This window comes from Zootoca vivipara, chromosome 7 (genome assembly GCF_965207765.1).
Source record: "Zootoca vivipara chromosome 7, rZooViv2.hap1.1, whole genome shotgun sequence".
In the NCBI taxonomy this organism is placed as follows: domain Eukaryota; kingdom Metazoa; phylum Chordata; class Lepidosauria; order Squamata; family Lacertidae; genus Zootoca; species Zootoca vivipara.
In genome coordinates, this window is record NC_142590.1 from 34,591,942 (window position 1) to 34,617,466 (window position 25,525).

The window sequence follows — 25,525 nt, forward strand, 5'->3', positions numbered from 1 at the left end:
TGGTATACAGCATAATAGTAGCATTTTCTTTTAGCAGTATTCCCAGAGTCTACAGATTACACACAGGGAGAAAAATGTGCCATCGCCTCTTGTGGGAGAAGGGAAGTGACTTCTAAATTCTACATAGTTCAGTATATCAATAATTTACTACTATCTACCTTGTTAAGCATAGTCATTTTTAATGTGCGGTTTCTTACAATAAACGAGGGGGAAAGAAACTCTGACAAAAGCCCAAGAGCCCTAGGAAGGAGCCGAAACAATAATATTTCAAAAGATAGTAGAAAGGAGCCAGTTTGAAGAAGATAAAGGGCCATTTGGGCACAGACCCCTGCTGCTTCCATGAAGGTCTCCTTTTCAATCTGGGAGGCTTTAAAACTGCCTTTGCCACTGACCCTACCTCGCATTTGCAGTGTGTTTGGGGATCCAATTTCACCTTTTGTCAGTGGAGGCTGCAGTTGGTTGCTGTAACACAGCTATTAGCCTCCTTTACAGAAAGCACAATAGTCAAACTGTCATTAATATGCAACCACAAAGGCAGAGATAGACTATAATTGCTAATCATCTGGCTCTTTCTGAACTGGGGCAAATTACCCAGAGCCAAGAAATGAGTTTCCAGGAGTTAGAATACTAAAAATTTGTTAAACTGCTTTTTGTGTTTTTGTATTTCGCTAAAAAAGAAAACCACACCAATCCTCTCAGCGTTTCCATTTATATTTCTGATATATTTCTAGTATTTTTCTCCTACCTAGCTGTTGGGTTGAAAATTGGAGGTGGGGAGGAAATTCTAAAATGTTAAATAAAAATATTTCAACGAAGGAAATATTTCTCTTCCACTACCCAGCAAAAATATTGAGCAGTTTGGCAACTTTAAGAGAAAATGTTAATGGTAGCTTTAGGATACACTCTTATCCTAATTTACTGAACTCAATGAAACTTAACTCCAAGAAAACATGCGTAGGATCATCGCCCTGTTAATGCATTTTCTTTTTAAAGAGAACTCTGCCACACACAAAAAGATCCAGCAGTGCTCGTCAACAATCAAATCTCATTTTACTTGCTTCCAAGTAGTCTGGCTTTAGCTACTAATTACGACCCTAGCGTTAAGTGGCTGGAAGCATTCAAGCTTCTCAAATCTGCCAAAATTGGATTTGTCAAAGATAAGGATTTCCATAGCTACCTCAAAAATGAAGCAGGTCTTTGGAGCAACACACACACACACACACACACACACACAGTATGCAGAATACCCAGTTCCAAGCCTCCTCCCTCAAGTATCTCTGCCCGGGGGGCAACAGCCTGAAACCAGGGGATCATGTTTCAACATTCATCGATGCTCTTATATGAAAGGATTCAGCAGCCTGCTCTGATCAAAAGTCTGCAAACGGTGAGAAAACACAGGCTCTTTCTGCCTAACCCGCCCCCCGCCCCAACAACAACGGTGAGAGCCAGCGTGGTGCTCCACATCGGAGATCTAGCGAGGGACGCCACTAAGCGGGTAAAAAACTCCAGTTCCCTGCAAGTTGAGGGGAAGGGTGCCACTTTCAAGCAAAATTTTAAGCAACAAAAAGGTAGAGGATATAAACAAGCAGCAGCCCACTGGTGCGGGGGGGGGGGTGAGAGGAGAAGGGAGAAAAGATAGAAGACAGGATATGAAAAGAGAGCCGGAGGGGGGGGTTGGAATAGGAGAAAAAAGAAAAGTGGGAGAAAAAACAGGAAGGAAAGGATGAAGGGAAAGGGGAGAAAGAAAACCAGGAAGAAGGAAGCGAAGCTGAGAAAGAAAGGAGGAGGGAAAGAATTCAGGGGAAAGAATGGGAAAGAGCGCCGGGGAAGAAGGGAAGCTTACCTGCATGGTGACAACCCCCAGCTCCTCCGTGGCCAGTTTTCTCATCTGAGTGGCTAAAACTTGCGCCTCGTCCAAAATGGAAAACTCCGAATCGGCGGCGCTAAGCCTCCAGAAAAGCGCCATGTAGACAACCCAGAGGGGCCGCTGGCCAACGCTGACCCTTCGCAAGGGGGGAGCCGAGCCGCCGGAGGAGCGGCGAGCCGGCCGGGCGGCCTCTTCGAGCTCTGCCGGCCTGCTCGCCATGATGCGGAGGGCGACTTCTGGAGCGCCCTAGTGGGGACGGTGGCCACCGCCGTGCGTAAAGCGCGGCGCTCAAACTTTCCCGAGCGCCTCCCAAACTTCGGTGTGGGATTGCAGGCGGCGAAGGAGGAGGGCGCTACGCCTCGGGGCTCCGGGGAGAAGCGGCCGACGCCTCCATGCAGGGGCCGCCGAGCGCACGAGCCCTCCGCGGACCTCCTTCCAGCCGGAATGGGTCGGCCGAGCAGCGCCAGGCGTCCGATTCCTCCCCGAGACGGGCAGCCAGTGGCTTGGCTCGCCTGCGCTCCAGCTCCGGGGACACTGGGAGCTTTGCCTTGGCTGCCGACTGAAAACAGCGGCGGCTGAGGAGAGCGGCAAACTGCGGAACAGAGAGAGGAGCAGGAGAGGCAGGGCCGGGATTGGAGTCACCGAGGGGGAAAGGGAGGTGTCTGGTGCCACCAAGCTGCGCGCAGGCTCTTGTGCACAACAATGTGGGGATTGGAATGGAGAGTCCGGGAAAGCCTCGCGCGCTCCCCGCTGACTGCTCCCCGCCCTCCAAGACATTCAGAAACTTTCCAGCAAACACATCCAATCCACATCATCGCCAGTGCAGTTTGTGGAAAGCCGGGTCCTCTCAAAGCTTTTCCAGAAGCGAAGCATTCACCTGTTGGACTGCGAGAATCTGCTGAACATATCACAGCCCACTGTTAAGAAACTATTGAAAAGTGGGGAGGAAGAATCACCTTTGTTTACTAGCGAAGGCAGGATATCATTTTGGATCCTTTGCCCAAACAAAGCTTATGCCAAAAATAAATAAGTTCATTTTCACCCCATCATTTTTGGGAAATCACGGAGGCGGGTTGCTGCTGGGGGGGGGGGAAGAACCTCAGTTTATTGAGTACTTTCAATGCTTTTTAATAGTATTTGTGGGTCCCCTGCCCCCCCCTTGACTATGCCCATGCACCCCATTGTTATTAAATCTTTTGCAGCACCCTTTGTGCCTGACTTCCTTCTAGGAACTTTTCCCTAACAACAGGATACAAAAAATGATGTTCCCTATTCTTGCTTTTTGCTTGGCTTCAATATATATATAGTCTGGAGCTATTAGCATAAAAAATTTATCTTTGTTTAAAACTATCACTGTTCTTTCTTCCATAAAAAAACCTGCCCTGTATATTAAACCTGGAAACTGCACTGGGATATTTAATATTCTGTAAGCATATTTCTTTTTTGAAAGGTGAACATTTTCAAATGCTCCACGCATTTTCACAAGAGTTGGCCTACTCTTGAGAAAACAATTTACAAAGCACCAGGGAAAAAAATACAGGCGTGCATGTAAAAGTCTAACTGATTTAGCAACAAACAGTGACAGCTTCTGTCTTGGGATGTGCATCTTAAAAGAGAGAGAATGTGATAGGCCAAAACCTCGGGGGGGGGGGGGACCGACCTCTTAGACATCCAAGTGGTAAAATACTCCTGGGATGTCAGACAATAATTTGCAATAATGTAGAGCAGCCTCTTTAACCCTTCAAATGTACAGTATCTACTCACTGGAGTAAATACTGGCAGTAATAAATTACCCCACCCTACACCCCAAGCTAGGGTTTTTATAACCATGTTTGCCAACCATTCCCCAGCAATAATATAAATAAATAAAACAGGTTCCCAGTGGCTCTTTCTAAATGTAACACATTTAGTTATTTACTAATAATAATTATTACTACTTTATTGTGTTGCTTTTTTTCATTGGCCTTAAGAAACTCTCTGTGATTCTGTTTTGTGCAACCCTCCTGAAATTTAGTTCAGCAGGGGTTGCAATATCACCAAGTAAATGATGTGTTTATAAATGATAAAAAAGTAGGTTTTGAAGATAAAAGGTCCAAATTTCAAATAGATCTGTTGGAAGGCAGAACAAAACTGTTGTCAAAAATGTATGATTTGTTGGTATTTAACACCAGTAAAATTGGCTAAGATGTATAGAATGAGTAGTAAATTATGCTGGAAATGTAAGGAGAAAGATGGTGAGTTTTATCATATGTGGTGAACATGCGAAAAAATCAAAAGATTTTGGGAAATGATATATAATGAATTGAAAAAGATTTTTAAATACACCTTTCCCCCAAAAAGGAAGCTTTTTTATTAGGACTCATAGGACAAGAGATAGAGAAAGGAGATCAAGTATTATTTATGTATGCGACAACTGCGGCTAGGACTTTGTTAGCCCAAAAATGGAAAACTCAGGAGTTACCAATGATTGAAGAGTGGCAGACGAAAATGATGGACTATGCAGAATTAGCAAGACTGACTAGCAGGATCCGAAACCAGGGAGAGTCAAAGTTCCAAAAGGATTGGAGTAAATTTGTGGACTATATGGAGAAGAACTGTAGAAGTTTAAAGACACTTGCAGGACTGAAATAAATCCTATGAATTGACTTTAAGTAGAAGGAATAAAGTAACTGTGAGATAGGAATGGATAAGAAAACCGATTGGGGGGAAGGAGGGAAGTCAAAGCTCGGCAGAGCAAAGAAAATTGTAATAATTGATAAGATGTTAAGAAGAAAAATTTTGTGTTTATCATGTTTATTATGTGTTGTTGTGTTTGTAGTTGTATGTTTTGTTTTTGTTTAAATGTATTTAATTGGAAAATTTAATAAATTGCCTTTAAAACAAATTAGTTCAGCAGGACCACAGTTCTTAATTTTGTTTCACATTTTATATATAATATTTGGGTTATAATAAGCTCCTCCCTTACCAACCTTTAAGTTTATATTGGGGACTCATTTCAGCTTTCAAGTTAGTTATGAGAGTTCACTGAAAGCCATCCTTAACTCCCCCACCCCCACCGCCGGGTTCTATGAGACTATAATCACAACAAAAGTTCATCTGGATTTAGGCCAATGCTTATAACATAGGGATGGGCATGGGGATGTGAGGACACTTGCCTGTGGCTGTTCATTTGAGAACATTCTTTCAATGAAGAAATGTTTTGCTATAATTTATTTCTATTGCAAACCACGATGTTACATAATTTCTAAGTCTATGGAATTTAGGGTTGCCACCCATCCCTAGAAAATTGGGATCATCCCTTTTTGGACAAAAGTGCTCCTTGTTCCATTTGGACTTCAAATGGGACACTTTCTTCCCACTTTCTTCCCATATTTGTGTTTCTCCTCCTCCTCCAAACTGTGCAGGTAGTGGGTGGGTCCAGTGGGGGGGGAGGAGAGCAAGAGCCTGAGTGGGAGTTTGAGAGAGAGCATTTGTGTATGTGTGTGTAGGCAGAGAGCGAGAGAGGGGGTTTGCACAGCACGGGCCTGTTAAAGTGGAGTCTTGGGTTTGCGTGGACAGGGGTGTCATGGCAGGTGGGTCACAAGGTGAGAGACGGGGTTTGCGGCAGCCTGTTCCATCCAGTGAAAGGTGTAGGAGGGGGAGGAAATAGTTTTTGCTGGGGCAGAGGGGAGGGGAGGGTCAAAGAGCAAGAGAGAGGGGATTTGCACTTTGCATAGACTACTACCGTGTTTCTCATATTTTAAGGCATCCCTACAAAATAAGGCATGGCAGGATTTTCCTGAGGTGGAAAAATATAAGGCATACCCCGAAAATAAGCCGTACCGGGTGGTGAGAGAAGGTCTGTGGCAAAGAAGGGTTGCTGCTGCCGCGTTAACCCCCGAGACCTGGCTGCAGCCTCAGCGCGCAGCGCGCGCAGCCCCAGAACCCGGCTGCAGCCTTTGCGCACCGCGCGCTAACACCCGGGACCCGGCTGTGGCCTCAGCGCGCAGCCCCAGGACCCGGCTGCAGCCTTTGCGCGCGGACACCCAGGACCCGGCTGCAGCCTCTGCCTGCCGCGCGCGCAGCCCCAGGACCCGGCTGCAGCCTTTGCCTGCCGCGTGCGAAGACCCAGTGGGAGCAGGTCTGTGGTCTGTACAGATACCGCTACCGGTACTTAATTAAAAAATGAGACATCCCTTGAAAATAAGCCATGCTGTGTTTTTTTCAGGAAAAAATAAATATAAGACGTGTCTTATAATATGAGAAACACGGTATCTCCATCTTATCCACATTCCGAGTAAACATACAAAAGGCTACCTTACATTCACCTGAATCCCACTCCTTACTAACAACCAACTAATTGATAAACTTAGATGGAATTGTCTGATACCAGGAACAGTTTTAGCTGTTTAACACATTCCCTCTCTAGTAAGTACCCTACACCTTTGTTTAATACATTCCCTCCCTGTTAAGCTCCCCTTTACCAAAGTCCCCTGCAGTACATTCTAAGTTCCTGTAGTCATAGGCATAGATTTGTGAGATCTGTGTTTCCTTATTAAGCCATAGTTGTGAAGAGTTAGCTGGAATCCTATCCTCTGTTTGGATAGAGCTCAGAGTCACCTTGGGGTTCTCCATTAATTTAATAATGTTTTCACTTACACCACCTTTTCTTTTCTTTTTGGCATAATGCTGTGCTGTCACCGGCACAAACATGTCAATATGCCAACATAGATTCACAGGGGCAGTATATTTTCTGCCTCTACTGTACAGGGGGATTTAGGAGTGATCCTATCCTCAGCCAGCAGGTGTAACTCAGGATTGAGCAGTAAGCAGTTTTGTGCCAGGAAAAATTGAAACCTTATTCCTTCTCTTCAAGATAGAATTGCCATTCCATGAGATCCAGACCAGTCCCTGCTTAGAACATACTTCTTCTAAAAATAGGGGAGATCTTATATCTGCATTAAAGGTACAGTGATATTTCATTAACAATAAACACAGTTGCATATGGCATCCCCCACCCCCGATTCCCTTTGGTTAATTCTTTCAATTAGCAGTTCAGTTGATTGTTGCCAGATAATTAAAATTGCAATTCATTTATTATTACCACAGAATTAAAATTAAAATTATATATGTATTTCAACAGACTTATAAATTGCATAATATAGGCTCTTTTAGACTTAATTAAAACAACAAAGAGTTGCAAATGTGGATAGATAAATTCCCAGCTGGTTTTCTTTCCTTTCTCCCACAAATAGGATTAGAATACTTATCAGTTGCTCTCCAGTTCAGATTTTTATCACAGATTTTTACTTTTGCTAGCTAATGAGAACATGAACTGATTATCTCCTCCTTAAACATACCTGGCTGACCCCATTAAAAGTGAATGCAAAGCACAGCTTTCAGACGCCATATATAGACACATCTATATATTTAGATAGGCACAGAGGCACAATTTGTAGATGTCATCCTCATTCACAGCTGCAATGAAAGACAAGGAATGAACCATGTAAGCTGCAAGGTAGATCTTTTAAGGCTCCAATCCTCCTCCCATTTATCCAGGAATAAGAACCATTGAGCTAAACGGGATTTCCTTTGAATAGAAATATATAGGATTGCACTGTGAATATATACTTAGATTGAGTATGCATCAGGTGAAGACAGTTACAGCATATAGAATGGTGGGGCTGGATTTAATGTTTTCCAGTGATAACATGTCCAAGCATTCTTCAAATTTGCCCTGATTCCCTAATCAGAGGAGGGTATTTTGGGTGATATCATAGGAAACAGACCAAATAACATCAGGCACAGCCAGCTTCTACTTTGAACTTGCAAAACCACCCCCACCCCTGGAGTTTAACCATGGAAAGCAATAGTACAGTTCAGTTTTGGAGATATTGTATTTTATTTTATTTTATTTGCAAGTTACAAGCAGGCTTTAGCTATGTCTGTTGGTAATTGGCTTGTTTCCCTAATCCCCAAACAAGTTTTGCTTAAAAAAGAGTTTAATTTGCTCCATCCGGTTTCTGATACGCCCCATAGCCTCCAAGTGTCCTGATTTTCCAGGGACAGTCCCAGAATTACGAAAGGCATCCTGGCTTCTGGTTAGATCCCGAAAGGTCCCTATTTCCCCTACCAGTGCCACTGCTGCCAAGCTCAGGGAGGAGAATGAGCCAGCACTTGTCCCAAATGGCTACGATGGCGGTAGCAGTGGCCGTGAGGGGGCATCCCGTTGTCTCTCCATGACCGCTGCTGCCAGCCTCCTCCCTTGGGCAGCTCATAGAAGCTGCTGGAGAGTGGGAAAGGAGGAGGAGGAGAGGCCGCTGCCGCCAAAGCCCAGCCTCAAGTAGCACGCTGGCTCTGAGAGGCAGAAAGGGGGAATTAAAAAAAAAATATTAAAAACACTTTCTGTGTCCGTGTCTAATCTTGCCCCTTTCTAAGATTCATTTATTGGCGTGTGTTTTTCTTATTGTATATCTACCAAAGAATAAAATAAAATAAAATTGGGGTTAAGGGGTTTCCTCAAGATGGCGGAGGTCGTGTGTGTTGTTGTGCCTCGCTGGTGGTAGTGGCGACGGCACTTGTACTTTTTCCGATAGGAAATGTTCCTCCGAAGGAGGGAACACAAAAATATGGAGGTCGAGGAAGGTCAGTTGGAGGAGTGAGAAATGTCCCTACTTTCATCTGAGGAAGGTTACCGGGTATGTACAGTATGCCCATAATGTCTATGGTTATCGAGGGTGTGGCCTGAAGGCACATGAAGCCACCAGCTACAACTGAACTCAACAGGTCTACTGGTCAGTGCTTGGAGAGGTGACCTCATAGGAACCACATGTATGCTGCTCTGAGTTCAGTGATCACGCAAAGTTGGGAAATGAACACAAGGACATAAAAGGTGTGGGAGTTTTCTTTTTTAATTGCCAGGCTCTCAAAATTCCGCTACCTTGGCTTCAAGGCTGCTGGCGTCAACACAGAAAAAACCTATACGTTGTGCCACTCTCTAACACCCTTTTAATGCCCTCTTTGTGAATACTTCTCTGTTAATGGGAGCAGCTTCTAAGCCAAATATGGGGAGGGGGTATTGTTTTTGTTTATTACAGTACTATGGAATGTATTACTGTGTTTTTATACTGTAAACTGCCCTGTGATTATTGGATGAAGGGTGGTATAGAAATGTTAATAATTATTAATTTAATAATAATAATAATAATAATAATAATAATCTGTTCATCAGCAATATCTACTATAAAGTAAATGCGAGATGGTTTTTGATTGTGCAACCAGAGAAGACAAAAGGAATGGCTACCAGCCTTGATGGCTATGTTTTGCTTCCACTATTGGAGGCAGTATGCTTCCGAATACCAATTGCTAGGAATCCCAGGTGAAGAGAGTGCTGTCTGCAGTCAGGTCCGGCTTGCAGGCTTCCTCTGAGCATCTGGTTGGCCACTGTGAGAAGAGAGTGCTAGGCTAGATGGAACCTTGACCTGATGCAGCGGGGATCTCCTTATGTGTTTGTGTTCTTAGAGAGCCGCAATAGTCCAATAATCATAAACAACAGTTAGAATTTCAGGACTTTGACCATTTTAAGAAATCAGGCTGCTCCTTGATAGCATTGTTATAAACTGAATTCGATTGAGATGTGCAGCCATACCTCTCTTTTTCCTACAAACAAGGGGAAGAGAATAATGTGGGAAAGAAAGAAGGCTTGGAAGAAAATCTCTCGGCACATACTGAGTATGAATTACAATTAGCTTTTAGATGCTGTGTGAAGTTGCCTACGTATTGCCTGTGCTATGTTTTTGGTTGATGTATTGTGCAGCAAGGACATATAAAGAGTTACCTTTGAGTATACTGAAATATATTATCAAAGTCACACAGTTAAACTCCTTTAAGTCCTACTGATTTCAATGGGAGAGATTTAAACTTGTTTAACTCTTTTTTTCTGGAATTCATGGGATGTAAAATTGTTAATTTTTTATGCCCCACATCATTTAAAAGATGCCACATGTCTTTTTTTAAAAATAATAATAATAATCCTATTTATACCCATTCCAACTTGGATGCTACCAAAAAGTCCCCCTAAAGAACCACCAACACTGTAGGACTTGGGTTGAATGACAAGCAAAACAAAATTAGTATTATGTGCGTACTAGTACACACTTTCTCCAAATCCCCACATTGTCTCAACTGTTGGTCCCATAAACACAAGCAGGGGAAAGTCCCAGCAGTTTGCACATATCAGGTGTACAGAATAAAGGTACTGGATACAAAACAGAGGCACTGAAGATTTGTGTTTCTAAGACCAAGAAAGGCACCACACAATTTCCCACGTTCTTCTCTAGATAACAATAATTATTAGCCAAAGCTACAGTGTTAGTCTTGGTGCTGTGCCAGACTACCACATAGTTCAGAAAGGCATTAGCAGCAATAACAATGACCCGCTTAACAACTTTCTCCAGGAGGAGAACTCTTCGAGTGGGTTAGCTGGTGAATGAATATCAAAGTTCGGTCAGGGCTGAGCAGTCATACCATTCTAAAAAGTTGCATTAGATCCCAACAGTAATGATGACCACAATTCAGTTGTGTAAAGAAGAGTAAACTTAATAATAAAAACAAAGGAGAAGTGAGACAATATTTTTGATGGGGCATGAATAATTTGTCCAGTATATGTTATAGAGTAAAAGTGTTTCATATTAAAAACTAATAAAAATATTTTTTTTAAAAAAATAAGTTTACAACTAATCATTCACACAATAAGACTAAAGGAAACTAAATTATTTGTTTCTAAGTAGCTGAAAGTGGATCATATTGTTGTTTTAAAACACAGTTTTTGGATTCAACACACATGTAATACAGAGCTACAAGGCAGATTATATGCCTAATTTTAATGAATACAATAAAGACAAAATTATAATAAGACCAGGGTTTTCTCCAGCCAGAACTCGCCATTGCCATTCTAAGACACCAAGGGAGGTTTTTGTGGTGAGTTTCAGCAACTCTTTTTCTAGAAAAATAGCACTGAATAAGACAAAATTAATTAAAACAAAATATGTGTGCCTACCTGGTGAAAGTCTGCATACTGCAGTGGTTGATTTGTTGGGCTAGGACCAGGGAGACTCAAGGTAAAATATCTGCTTATGCATAAACTTTAGATAGTGATCCTGGGTCCATCCCCAGGATGAAATGAGGTGGTTGTGAAAAGCATGGCAGTTTGGGATATAAAGGCCTGGGATATAAAGACCCTAAGCTGCAAACTAATTAATTCTTTAGAATTTTCTGGAGAAAAGGACAGAAAATATAGTCATATTCTTTTCTACTGGAATCCATGGAATTCATCTTTTTCTGTTTTGTGGCTAATCAATATATTATATAATAGGATTAACAGAGAACAGAACTGAAGTAAAAACAGATGGGATAACACAATTCTGAAACAGAAAGTTTATAGAAGCAAAAGACACAACAGGGCAGGTGGAAGCATGCCAAGACTGAGACACAGTGTGTCTGAGGAAAGAATGTCATACAATATATAGTTTGGCAAGCAGAGAAGAAATTGTTTGGATTGAAATAAAAAAGAGCAAAGGAATGATGATAGGAAACTATTATGAGACCATCTGGCTCAGATAAAAAGACGTCCAAAGTATTTCTACAGATAAGGGAGACTACGAAGAGTTCAAGACAGGCAACAGACGATTTCTAGATCTGGACCGGGACGGCAATAACCTATAATGTTTTCTTTTATTCCTCAGCAGTGTTGCCTCTGTAATATTTTCCAGCTTTTCTACAATGCAAGTTATACAACCTTGGCAGTATTTTAAGGTTGTAAAGATAGGCTGGCCCATCACAAATGAAATGCTCCATTTTCTATGTTCTAGGAAGAAACACAAGAATGTGCGCTGATAATCTCTTGTTCTGTTGGCTTGCTTCAGAAAGATCTCTATAGATACCTAACAATTCCAACCCTCCCACCCCTGCCAGCTATGGGATTAGGTAAATGTACCCCTGACAGTTAAGTCCTGTTGCGAACGACTCGGGTTGCGGCACTCTATAGGCCAAGGGAGCCGGCATTTGTCCGCAGACAGCTTCCAGGTCATGTGACCAGCATAACTAAGCCGCTTCTGGCGAACCAGAGCAGCGCACGGAAACGCCGTTTACCTTCCTGCCAGAGCGGTACCTATTTATCTACTTGCACTTTGATGTCTTTTCGAAGTGCTAGGTTGGCAGGAGCTGGGACCGAACAATGGGAGCTCACCCCATCACAAGGATTTGAACCGCCTACCTTCGGATCGGCAAGCCCTAGGCTCTGTGGTTTAGACCACAGCACCACCGCATCCCTAGCTATGGGATTAGTCCATTCCAAAACAAGGTTCTCCTGCACAACTCCAATTTGAATGTTAGAGCCATATATCCTTGGTTCTGTCTTGGGTCCTTCCTTTAGTGCTAATTCACCACAGTCAACTGGAAACAGATTTATTAAATGCATTTACAGTCTGCATTTTTAGGGCACATTGTACTTGTAAAGCAGCTTACTATATACCATCAAAACACAACAACACTACTATTTAAAAAAATACAATTTCAAAGTTCTAAAAGATCGGCGGTTAATATTTCTCAGTACAACACATTAATTAACCAAAGACCAAAACCATAAAAATGCAAAATATAATTTTAAATTAAAAGCCTATACCAGTTAGCAAAAGAACATTGGAAATATTTTTTATTATAGTCCATGTTTAACTAATTTTCCATCCTGGGTTGAGGGGGAATAACTGGTATAGGCTTTTAATTTAAAATTGTGCACAGTACACAAGGCTATTCAAATTATTTTGGCACCTGAGATAGAAAGCACACCTTTCCTTCTATGGAATTTTGTTTTAAAATACAATAAACAAATACATTACATTTTGCTGCCTTTCCATTACAATCAAAATCAGCTGACTGAGGTGACCAGTCTGTCTAATAGTAGGGCTGGACCTAATTAACCCAAAGGCCGATAGAGTCCAATATCTTGTTCTTACAGTGACAAACCAGGCATACTGCCTCCAACAGTGAAGACAGAACATAGCAATCATGTCTAGTAGCCAGTGATAGCCCTGAATGTATTGATTTGCTTCTGCAGTACTAGGAAAAACAAAATGGGAAGCCTAGGCAAAGCAATGTATCAGCAACATAGCTGTCAAGTTCTCCCTTTTTTTAAAGGGAAATTCCCTTATGCTGAATAGGCTTCCTCACGAGAAAAGGGAAAACTTGACAGCTATGATCAGCAACCACATCATAAACTGTATCACAGACCACTCATCATCTCAGGTGCATCAAGAGATCTTTGCCGGCCCACACAGGACAGGCTAGTGCTACAAGTTCATTATACTCAAGAAAAACTATCACAGTACTTAAGCAGTAACATAGAAAACCCTAGAACATAGTAGTTTGGCAGTGACACAGTGCCTGAAATCTTTGTGATAACTGAAAGCATAAATTATATCCAATCTAGAAAAAAAAGCTAGTAAATAAGTAGTCTTACTCCCACAAAAACCAGCTGATCATCATTTGATCACATCTTGTGATACCATTTACCATAAAAGTTCTTAATGTTGTCTTTGTGACAATCTGAAGAACGGTTTGAAGGGTGCCTTTAAAACCAAGCTAAATAATATGGGAGTAGGGGAATAGCTGACTTATCACAACGTGTATTACAAGAACATACGCCCCCCCCCCCCCGAGAAATAATAGTACTATTTGCAGGAAGATGTGATTAAGCAGAGAATGAGCAGGCTGCCAAGATCTTCAAGCATCTGAGCTGTTATGACAAGCCACACATTTGTGTACTGATAAGGACAAAAAACCAGTTCAGAAGTTGCATAATATTACTTGATGAAGTAGGCTTATGTAACCAGGGCTCATATTGCCATACTTTCTCAGTTCTTCACAAAGCAGAATGAAATAGGTGGAAAAAAGCACTGAAGTAGGTAAGACAATCATAAGGTTTTCAAAAAATAATATATGCTTGCATTTGCCACAGTAAATAAAGCTACAGTTTTAAGACCTAGACCCTGTGCAATATTTTCCCAGCACTATAAGTTAAATATGGTTGTGTAATAGATACGTATTATAGGGCAGTGTTTTTCAACCACTGTTCCGCGGCACACTGGTGTGCCGCGAGATGTTGCCTGGTGTGCCGTGGGAGAATTACTTTATATATAGTCAATATAGGCACAGAGTTAATTTTTTTAACATTTTCTAATGATGGTGTGCCTCGTGATTTGTTTCATGAAAGAAGTGTGCCCTTGCCCAAAAAAGGTTGAAAAACACTGTTATAGGGGACGCAGGTGGCGCTGTGGGTTAAACCACAGAAGCCTAGGGCTTGACGATCAGAAGGGCGGTTCAAATCCCTGCGATGGGGTGAGCTTCTGTTGCTCGGTCCAAGCTCCTGCCAACCTAGCAGTTCGAAAGCACGTCAAAGTGCAAGTAGATAAATAGGTACCGCTACAGTGGGAAGGTAAATGGTGTTTCCGTGTGCTGCTCTGGTTTGCCAGAAGCGGCTTTGTCATGCTGGCCTGGAAGCTGTACGCAGGCTCCCTCGGCCAATAACGTGAGATGAGCGCCGCAACCCCAGAGTCGGTCACAACTGGACCTAATGGTCAGGGGTCCCTTTACCTTTAATAGATACTATCTTGCTAATTTTTATGTTTCCATTCTTCACATATATCTTCTACTTGCTTATGTCTCTGTATCCAACATTGGACTGTATTCAACACTGAAGCTCTGTTTGTGCATCAGGGCTTCCATGTGTATAACAGATCTGCTGCTGTTGCTCTTGTCCCAGCTACACCCACATGCTCATGCATCCTAAAAAAATCACCTTCAGACAGTTGTGGGGGCCCCTCCAGAGCAAAGTTTGGGGGGCACTCAGTGGAAGGAAAGGAAACATAAAATCTGTTGCACCAGTGGAACTTCACACATCGAGTGTTTCCTTGGGGAATTGTCACACCGTATCACTGAGAAGAGATACAAACAATGTTTATTGACGAGTGGAAAACACAACTGGTTAGACATCTGGGTGTCTTACTCTCTCCTGAATGAGATAAATTGGGAGGGATGTATTATAATCCCATGATTAGGAAGGTCTAGAAACACAGAAGGGAGGAAGATATATTGGTTTGCAAAGATTTATTCAGTGAAAATGCATATAATCTCCAGACCTCTGCTTTTATTCCACATTTGTGAATGATAATCCAGGAATGTAAGGTGAGAAAATGGCAAAAGGTTATGGATTTTTGGAAAATGGAAAATGATTCAAGGGGAGAAAAACAATTTAAAAATAAGCAGAGTCAATTAGTTTTTCTGCAACTTAATTGAACTGCACAGTAATATAACTATTATTAGACTTACTACGTAGAGTGCACCAGACAAGATAATTAACACCACTATTATCTTTTGAACAGCAGACTATTAAAATTCCCCTGAAATATTTACCCTGGGCAAGAGAAAAAGAGCTGAAAGTATAATTGTACAGTAATGTTATAGGAAAAGCAAATCTGCATGTTTGGAATAAATCAAATCTCCTGCCTGGCAGCAGGATAGTGTAGCATAAAGGAACGGATAGCAGTTTATGAACCTCTGAGGCACAGCCCTAATTGGAATAAATTGGAAGAGAAGCTAAAATATATCCATGGGAATCTTATAAATTGGAGGAGATGGGGAGTTGTATAACTTGAGAAGACTACAGCATTAATTTACTTTTGGAAAATTAATAGAAATAAAAAATGGAGAGAGATTATCCATTTTAAGTATTGAACTGAAAGAACACTACAGAAATCAAACAAGCAAAGACTGAGAAGAGGAACAGTCTTTAAAATAGAGAGCAGCAGAGCCAGTAGGGATAGGTTATAGAAAAATACAGTATATAAAATTAATCACGGTATTATATTTTCAGTAAGATTATTACTGTTGAATGTAATGCGGACTCTCAAGAAAAATCTTTCAAGAAGTATGTGGAAATACATTTGGAACACAGATGTCACCAGTGCATTATTAATCTGAGTGAGAACTACTTTAAAGGTGCTTGCTTAGTGACACTGCGAGCATTGAGGAAAATCCTAGTGTTGCAATGCTGCAGCATGGTGGTACCTCGGGTTACAAACGCTTCAGGTTACAAACACTTCAGGTTACAAACTCCGCTAACCCAGAAATAGTACCTCAGGTTAAGAACTTTGCTTCAGGATGAGAACAGAAATCATGCTCCGGTGGTGCGGTGGCAGCAGGAGGCCCCATTAGCTAAAGCGGTGCTTCAGGTTAAGAACAGTTTCAGGTTAAGAACGGACCTCTAGAACAAATTAGGTTTTTAACCAGAGGTACCACTGTATTCATTTGTACCGGTAACATATTTTTTAAAAGATGCGAGATGACTTATATAGCAATAAAAGTAGAATTAGTTAACGTTAGAGAGCTGGGATTTGAACAGAAAGCTGAACTAATATCTATTGTAATTTATTGGCAGCTGTTGTTATTTTGGTTGCACAACTTTCTGAGGGTGGAGGGGAGAAGAAAGCCAGACAGTCAAGAAAGTCAATGGAAAATATAACAATGGAAAATATAACACTGATTAGCAGTGTGAAATTAACATGCATGTTACATTATAGAAGATAAGAAATAAAGTAAACTGAGATCATGCATGGGATGGTTTCCAGTTTACTTTGCTTATTCAGAAAGGAACAACGGAAGTGGAACATTTGAACAGATATGCTGCAGCAATAAATAACTATGAAGAACAGATCAGAACTATGATTGTAGAGAGTGGTATATTTATGCAGTCAGAATAGCGTGATGTGGAATTTCTCCCTAGATGTATTTAACATAGGGCTGCCATGCGTCTTGAATTTGGCAGACATAGCCAGGATTCGGCCCTCGGAAACAGAGTCTGGGTGAAAATCTCTTAAATGTCCGTGAAAATACGGAAGTATGGCAACCCAGAATTTCACTTTTTGAAATACAGCAGCACTAATTTTATATATATATATATACATATTTTCTTTTGTAATTTTATGGTATAAAATAAAAAAGGATTAAACAAATTTATAGAGGATAAGGCTATCAATGACTTCTAGCCACAATGCTACGTTCTACCTCTACTGCTGGAGGCAGAAGGCCTCTAAATACCAGCTGCTTGGAATCACAAGAAGGCAGAGCACTGTCAAATTCAGGTGCCGCTTCTATGACAGTAGGATGTTGGACAAGATGGGCTATTGAATTTTATGACATCATGGTTTAAATTTTTCGTAAGCTGCCCATTGGCACTACATGAGTGGGAGAGAAATCACTAAACAAATAATAAAAATACTGTACCTCTTGATAGTTCCTGTTTTTCCTGGAACTGAAAAAGAGGGGTTAACTTCATCCTAGTGAGCCACCATAGATAGCTGCTGTATTTTGTTTGTCTTGAGGGATCAGAAGTTTATGAAAGGCAGATTCAAAATACTTGATTTCCTTTTTTTTAAAGACATTATTGATTGCAGTTTGACACAGACAATTTCAGCCTCATTTTCTATTTTTGTGTAATAGGGAAAGAGTTCTGGTCCATTAACTCTTCCACTCTCTGCTGCAGGAAGTAAACCATCTCAGCTAACACAAAGAGATGTGTTTTAGCCAAGTCTTGTACTGTATGCTGAACTTCTCCCTTAGGGTATTTGACTCATCTAAGTACAGCAGAAACTGCTTCATGGCTGGGTCACATTCTATAAGTACTGGTATTCCTTTCAAAACACTCACCATCTTCCCAACAGATTTTCTGATTTGTTTTATATGACCAGCAACATTGCCTTTTGATATTTCTATGAGATGAACACTGATGCAGGATAACACAGGCTGTTAAAGGTCTTGGGGCACTTCTGTAACAGCAGGATGGGTTCTCCCCACACTGATTAACCAACCAAAATTTACCACTGCAATTCTCCTTGCTTAATGCTTCTTGAAATGTCTGCTGAAAGATCCATTCAGCATATGAGTTCTTCCTTCACATGGTGCCATTAACTGCTGTTGACTGACATGGGAGTGCCAAGCAGAAGCTGTGTTCCAACCCAAATTAGGTGATATTACTGTACTGGTAGATATTTTATATTATAAGAAGCTTTTGGAAGGTGGGGTATACTGTACGCTTCAATTAGTTGACATTCTTTTAAAAATTGCATTCCTATGGAAGATGCTAAAGAAGCACACATCTTTTAACCAAAATAATAATAATGTTTGCTGATCGCACGGCAGATTCAACATGAATAAATAAATAAATAAATAAATAAATAAATAAATAAATAAATAAATACTATTTATAAACTTCTAGAAATAGAAAAAACTGAGGTAGTCTTATTTGTCTTTATAATGTCTATGCTTTTTTACTGGCTCAGACACTTAAACCAGGCATCCCCAAACTTCGGCCCTCCAGATGTTTTGGGCTACATTTCCCATCATCCCTGACCACTGGTCCTGTTAGCTAGGGATCATGGGAGTTGTAGGCCAAAACATCTGGAGGGCCGGAGTTTGGGGATGCCTGACTTAAACACACACACAACTTTACTTGTTCCACATACAGTTTCTAGAAATATTGAGCACATGCAGTACAGGAGAACATAAGTTTTCTAGGTTCTAGATCAGGGGTCCCCAGACTTACCCGCCTTCGGGCCGGAGGGCGGGAGAGTGCGCGCGCAGTGGGCCGGAGGGTGGGGGAGCGCGCGCCAGTGCGCATGCGCACACCCATTTACTGGCGTGGTGGCGTGCTTCCAGGCCGGAAAAATCGCTGAAAATTGTTTGTGCGCATGCGTATGGCCTCCCCCGACCCGGAAGTGCACCTCCCCCAACCCTGAAGTGCACCGGAAATGACCTCTTCTGGGTTGGGAGAGGCCCATACGCATGCGCAGAAACGATTTTTGGCAATTTTTTTCGATCTGGAAGTGCGCCGCCGCGCAGTGCGCCGCAAGAGCGGGCGGTGGCAGCGGGCGGCGGGGGTCGTCACGGGCCGGATTGGGAGGCCAATTGGGCCGCATCCGGCCCGGGGGCCGTAGTCTGGGGACCCCTGTTCTAGATTATGTATGATATTATTATTCAAATATCTTTAGACTTGGAATGATTTGGTCCCTAATGATAAATTAAGCTACTCTCGGGTTTTTTTGGCTGCCTTGTACTCAAAGAACTGAGCATGAGTGTTCTACACATTAGAGTATAATCTGAGGGCTACAATATATATATATATCTAAGACTAAGATTTCCTGCACTGGCATATTCATAGGGTGGGGGTAGCTCACCTCTGAATTGGGTTCTCCTTCCTTTCAAACAGGCAGTAAATGTTTTCTTAGCACTGGGTCCCAAAACTGCAGAATCCCAACCACAAGAAGAGGCACTGTAAATATAAAATTATAAATACATAAAAATGGCAATATTGGCATTATTATCTTCCATTTTTCTTCTTTGAAAAGCAAACAGGACTAAGCAAGAATTAATTAAACATGAAAACCCATGTTGTTCCCATCAAACTAGAAATGGAAAATAGGCACTACTGTATGAAACTTGTGGCAGATTAGAGCTAGAACAGAGCTGGCATGAGAGTTTGAATGGAGGTTGTCCCTGTGTGTGTTTGATCTAGGACGGCCATGTGTCCAACTTTGCAGAGGGCAGCCCTCTACTGGTATTTAAAGGGCTGCCAGTCCATGTCTAGTTTATAGATAAAGAACCATAAGAAGCTTTGAATTTGCACCTGGACAGCAGACTGAGGAGGCACACAAGTCGGTTGGTTATATAATGAATTACAGTAATTATTTCCATATTTGTGTCTACAGTGGTACCTTGGTTCTCAAACGCCTTGGTACTCAAACAACTTGGAACTTGCAAACTTGGAAGTAAGTGTTCCAGTTTGCGAACTTTTTTTGGAAGCCAAACATGCTCGGTTTTGAGTGTTACACTTCTGATTTGAGTGCCACACTTCTGTTTTGAGTGTTACGCTGAGGTCTGTCTGTTTTTGCTATTTATTTTGCGTTTTTGTTTTTGCGGCTATTTTGTTTTGTTTTTGTGACTGTGTGAAACCCAGTTCAGCTACTGATTGATTGATTGATTGATTGTGTGACTGTAGTACATTTTTATTGCTTTCATTTTATGTATCAGTGGTCTTGTTTAGATAGTAAAATTTACGTTAAATTGCTGTTTTAGGGGTTGTTTTTAAAAGTCTGGAATGGATTAATCCATTTTGCATTACTTTCTATGGGAAAGCGCACCTTGGTTTTGGAACGCTTTGGTTTTGGAATGGACTTCCGGTACAGATTAAGTTTGAGAACCAAGGTACCACTGTGTACAATTACATTAGCATATGTAAATCTTCTGCGAGTATGTGTCCTCTTTTGGGGTACTGCATTTCCTCTCCCTCTCTTTCTGGCAATGTGCAATTGGCCAACCTAGTCTGAGTTGCCACAGGCAAAGAAGAGAATGTACAAAACGGCATGAGTGACAGCAGTGCTGGCCTTCAGCATAAGGTTTGGCATGTACTTTAATAGGGCACTGATCTTACCCTAGCCTTATGAATAGCAACCTAATTCGTCTGAAAAGAAGGAAAAGAAATAGAGGCAGTTAAGATTTATTTTTTTAAAAAAGGCTCTTGGTATTATTAAACCAATTGCAACATGAATGCAGAGGACGACATGAAGATGTGCACCCCCTCTGCTGGCCTCCTCTTGATATGCACATTAGCAACTTTTTATAAAAAAAAAAACCACCAAATGATGCACAAAGATGCAAAGGAGAACAAAGGCTCTTTTTCAGAGGGCATGATGAGCAACGAATCAGGATGTGGTAATGAGACATCCTATTAAACTCAGATGGAACTTTGTCTTTTGAAAATAAAAGAGTACAATACTGGCATATAAATGTGGTTTTTCTCAAAGACAAAAGGTGGGTGGTGTAAGTACGAGTACAAAATGAAAGAGCCATTCATCTGTGACCCACAACAGTCTACCTACGATCAAGTCATTGAGCATCTCCACTCCATTTATGTTTTAATGGGGGTGGGGAAGGTAAGTCACAACCATCTGTTTAGGGCCATTGTGTGAGGATGCATTGCAGGAGACGATTGCACAAGCCAGCAGAGTTTACTGCCAAGACAATATGGGATTATTCGAGAATATGTCAATGCTCCAAAGCGAAAAAGGATCTGCTCCAAAAACTAGCCAGAGATCAGCAGAGAGGAAGTGTGGATATGTCTCAGACTATGAAATATCAGGCCGCTCGAAATACTGTCCCAAGTGAATGTGTTTTCTACAAGCAGTCTTCTTTAGGCAGGCAAATTCATGTTAAAAGTAAATTCACAAGGTTCTATCCAGCTATGTCATACTCAGAGTGGACCCATTGGAAATCAGTGAACTTAAGTGAGTCAAGTGAGACTGAGGACCCCAAAACCCCACTTTTTTTTAGGGCGAGATCTTGGCCTGAAATCACACAAGAGCAAGGCGCCCAAAATGGCTGCCATGCTCTTGTGGGGGGGAAACGGGATGTCCTAGTTGACGGTTATGAAAATTATCCATATCCCAACCCTCCTTTGAAACAGGAAGATGTTAACCATCCACTAGAGCAGGCATCCCCAAACTGCGGCCCTCCAGATGTTTTGGCCTACAACTCCCATGACCCCTAGCTAACAGGATCAGTGGTTGGGGAAGATGGGAATTGTAGTCCAAAACATCTGGATGGCCGAAGTTTGGGGATGCCTGCACTAGAGGATCATTCATGACTGGATAAAAAGAGCATCCTGCAGAAAGGAAGGACAAAGCACTGGTGTAGCTGCTCTCCTGAGATTGTTTATTACATTTGTATCCCATCTTTCCTCCAAGGATCACAAGGCACACACTCCCCATGTTTAGTGAAAAAAGAGGTATAGTTCTACTCAGCTATGTGCAGGGGTAAATAATATAGTGTGCTACTGAGGCTGTGAGGAGCCCAGGGAAAATCATATTGGGTGGAGTGGTTATATATTTATACCCATATGGTTTAACTGCAGCAGAGAGAGTGTGGAGGGCCAATCATATCACCGGCCCTGAATGAAGTTGTGACCAAGGTGAAACAGTTCAGTAGTAGAGCATGTGCCTTGCATGCAAATGGTTCCTACTTCAATCCTTGGCATCTCCAGATGGGCCTAGGAGAGACTCTCGTAACTAAAACACACACACACACACACACACATCTTGGATAGTTACAGTCAGCCAGTGTAGAAATACTGATCTAAAACGACCACTGATCTGATTTGATATAAGGCAGCTTCTTATGTTCTATCCAGCAGACGGTGGGTGAGTGATTACATTCATGCTGGGCCTCATCTCCAATGAGATTAGCCACATGCCCCCAACTCCTAGTTGCCAGGTTCCCCGTTTCTGAATTTCCCCTTCACAGAATTGGCCCTGTTAGATAATCTGTTGGGGCTGCTCCATTGGCTCCAGAGACTCGGCCACCCAGGACTCCAGAAAGAGAGAGGAGGTCCCACTAACACAAAAAAGAAATCCTTCTTTAATTAGTGCAGCCTGGGCTGTTGCTTCTGGTATGTCCTGCCAATAGCGCTGCCAACCAACCAGAAAAAAACAACAACAACAATTGGACTGGCTGGATTCTTTTGCTTTCCAGTCAGCTGGCAGAAAAGCAAAGGGTGGTTGTTTCCTCCCCTCCCCTGTTTTGCCCCACTCTTCCTTATCCTTTCATCCTTATTCTTAAAGCTCTATACCTAGTAGAATAAAGCTGCAATACACACACTCACCTGGGAGAGTAAAGTATAGTGAACTCTATTGGATTTATTTCGGGTTAGATATGCACAGGTTTACACTGTAAGATTTTGTGCTGGCCACTGCCTTTGAATACACTAGAAACCACTCATTATTTTATTGTAGAATAGCAATGGGGAATCTGCAGCCCTGCAGATGTAGGACTCCCAGCTCCTGCCAGTCACAGCCAGCATAGCCAATGGTCAGGGATGAATCTTTGGATACAAGGTGGCATTCAAATGCTTTTAATCAACTCCTTGGGTGCAACTTGAAGCTGCCAAAACCTGCTCAGGCTACATTCCAGGATCCTTTCTTGGGCCAGCTCTTGATTTGTTCCAGGATCTGCCCAGGTACCAATGTTGTTGTTGTTTTAATTAAAGCAAAATACAAGCATTGGCCATCCTACTTGCCAAGTAGGAAGGGAAATCAGGACCAGACTGTGTTTGGAATTATGGGAAGAAGAAGGAAAAACCCTCCTTTCTTTTTTTAACCTTGGTGCAATCTAGGTCACCTCCAGACTCTCAGTATTCTGTGGGATGGATTCAAGCACATGCCAGAAATTTTGGCTTGCCCAATTAAAGTGGATTAAAGCTCTCTCTTGCCCTGATGTAACAAATCCACTTAAAAACAACACCAAGTGACTTTTTGAAATTGGGATAGTGTCAGAGAAATGGACTGAAAAGTATGGAATGGATGATCGATCAATGGGAAGGTCTAGAACTATGTAAGCAAAAAAGGATGCATTCAGAATGAATATTAAGAACAAATGCTCAATAAAGACCAGATACTTGAGATGTATCTTTTTAGGACCCACCCTGTTTTTTTATGACTGTGTTCTTTCTTATTTTGAGTTTTTTTACATTTTATAAATATTGTTTTTTAGATTGTTGTAACCTGCCCCGGGACCTTAAGGTGAAGGATGGGTAAACAACAACAACAACAACAACGGTAGTCTATCATAAGGTTTGTGCAAGTGAATCAGGATGAATGCTTAATAAACAGGTTGTCTGGAGTCCCAATTTTTTATTCTTCTCTCAGGAACCTTCCCTTCCATGACAAAGAGTATGTGAGGTAGAAGCTAAAAGTAAGGCAAGAAGCTAGGAAGGCAGAGGGCTGATTTCTCCTCAAATACAAAGCTGTGGCTATGGGAGAAGCAAGGCCCTCTTGGGGTGTTAAGGCTGTGGACCCCTCCACTGTAGGCCCAGGTTGTATATCTGTGTGAATAAACCATATATCATAAAGACACCACTGTCTCTGCTGTGATAATTGAACCCTGGGTAAGTGCCTGGAACCCCTGGAATCTCACACCACTCGGAGATTGGTTACAGTATGCTTACACAATTAAGACATGACTCACAAGTTTCATGAAGAGGATGGCAACTGAGGACACGTTAGGCTACATTGGGCACATCTGCTTGTTAAGAAACCATGGACAATATTCTCAGCCACATCCTTATGCTGTTTTCTGACCAAGGCATTAAACACTTCCAGTTTAACCAGGCAGGATATAACAAGAGAGAGAGAGAAATTCATCAGCTATGACAGATTAAGATGGAATTAATTAGCTGTTTTTCAAAGTATATCTTCATCAATAGAAGTGCCACACATGTCAACCATGACTATATATGTGGGATGCAATGAGGGATGCCAAGAAGCTTATACCGGTAGTTACTTTTGCATTAAATCAGATGGCAGCTCTAAATGTGCCATTACCTCATTCTCAGACCTGATACAGCCTCCTCTTTCTAGTCTACCTCACCACTTGTAGAGTGGGAAGGGACCAAAACGGAAGGGACATTAGTCCAACCCCCTGCAATGGACTATGTGCTATACAAATTCTCAGTCGTAGTAAATAAATTTCGGAATTAATGGTCCTATGTGGGAATAAGGGTCCTCTCTGGATAATAAAGTATATTCCTTCCCTTCAAAATGTGATAAACTGGTGCATGCTGCATCTGAGTGCCCTTCTGCTGAACGGGGGACCTGTATGTCTGCCCCAAAGCCCTGCCCTCACAGCCCCACTGCTCCTCAGTGCCAGATATTCCTAGCCTCTGAATAGTCTTCATGAATCTTCCTGCAACTGTGAGAAAGGAGAAAAGGGTTATAGGGGGACCTCCCTGACCTGCATGTCAGTGAGGGCCATGGTTTCCTGGGGCACATTTCCTCCCTCCCATAACCCTGCCTCCCTACTCATTTACCTCATCTGTTAATCTGACCTCTTGGTGAGGGACAAATAGTAGTAGGATTTTAGCCAGCTACTAACTCTTCTCTTTCAGGCACCTCTTGCGTTTTGAAGCACGGGTAGAAGCAATAAAGGAACCAGCACACCGGCTGAAGGTAGGCTATGATCCCATGATCCAACAGCACTGCTGATTTCACAATACAAAAGAGGGACCACAAGAACTAGAGATAATAGTGAAAACCATTCTGAAGCGGGGAGCATGATTCTGAAATCTATTTTGCTGAGCATGTGCAAGTAAGAGGTTTTGTGATTCTGTATCACTGTACTTCAACCTGTGGAAGGATGGGATTACATTTTGTGCACAGTCTTGAATAATTATCCAACATTAAATCTCATTTGAGACAATTTCCAGTGCTTCAAGGGCGCTTTAGGCACTTTGTGCTTTTAGGAGGATTTGTTTCTATTTAGCATCAATCATTTGCTGGTCTCCATTATTTTCTATCATTGCAAAAGTGGAAATGAGTTCCACATGGATGTTCATTGCGGAACTGGTGCTGCACATTCACCCAAGTTTTTCATTCTGTTCATCAGATGTCACCATTATCAAAACACCAGCCACCACCTTTCATTTCAACTACTAGAAAATCACAATTTCTATCACTGGGGCTAGGGTGTAAGATCGGGTTTAGCTATTACTTCAAAAAAATCTTTTTGACCATTATGAGGATA

The 25,525-nt window shown here is 41.9% G+C and overlaps 1 protein-coding gene and 1 pseudogene across 1 annotated transcript in view; both read right to left on the reverse strand.

Moving 5' to 3' along the window:
• The window catches only part of CACHD1 (cache domain containing 1), a 124,136-nt gene extending 119,399 nt beyond the window's left edge, over positions 1-4,737 (reverse strand). The window contains exon 1 of the mRNA XM_035121480.3: positions 1,844-4,737. Within this exon, the coding sequence (XP_034977371.1) occupies positions 1,844-2,086 (243 nt within the window). The 5' untranslated portion in view covers positions 2,087-4,737. The remainder of the gene's footprint in view (positions 1-1,843) is intronic.
• Positions 4,738-17,240: 12,503 nt separating this feature from the next.
• Positions 17,241-18,091, reverse strand: LOC148685035 (general transcription factor IIH subunit 5 pseudogene; annotated as a pseudogene).
• Between the last annotated feature and the right edge of the window lie 7,434 nt (positions 18,092-25,525).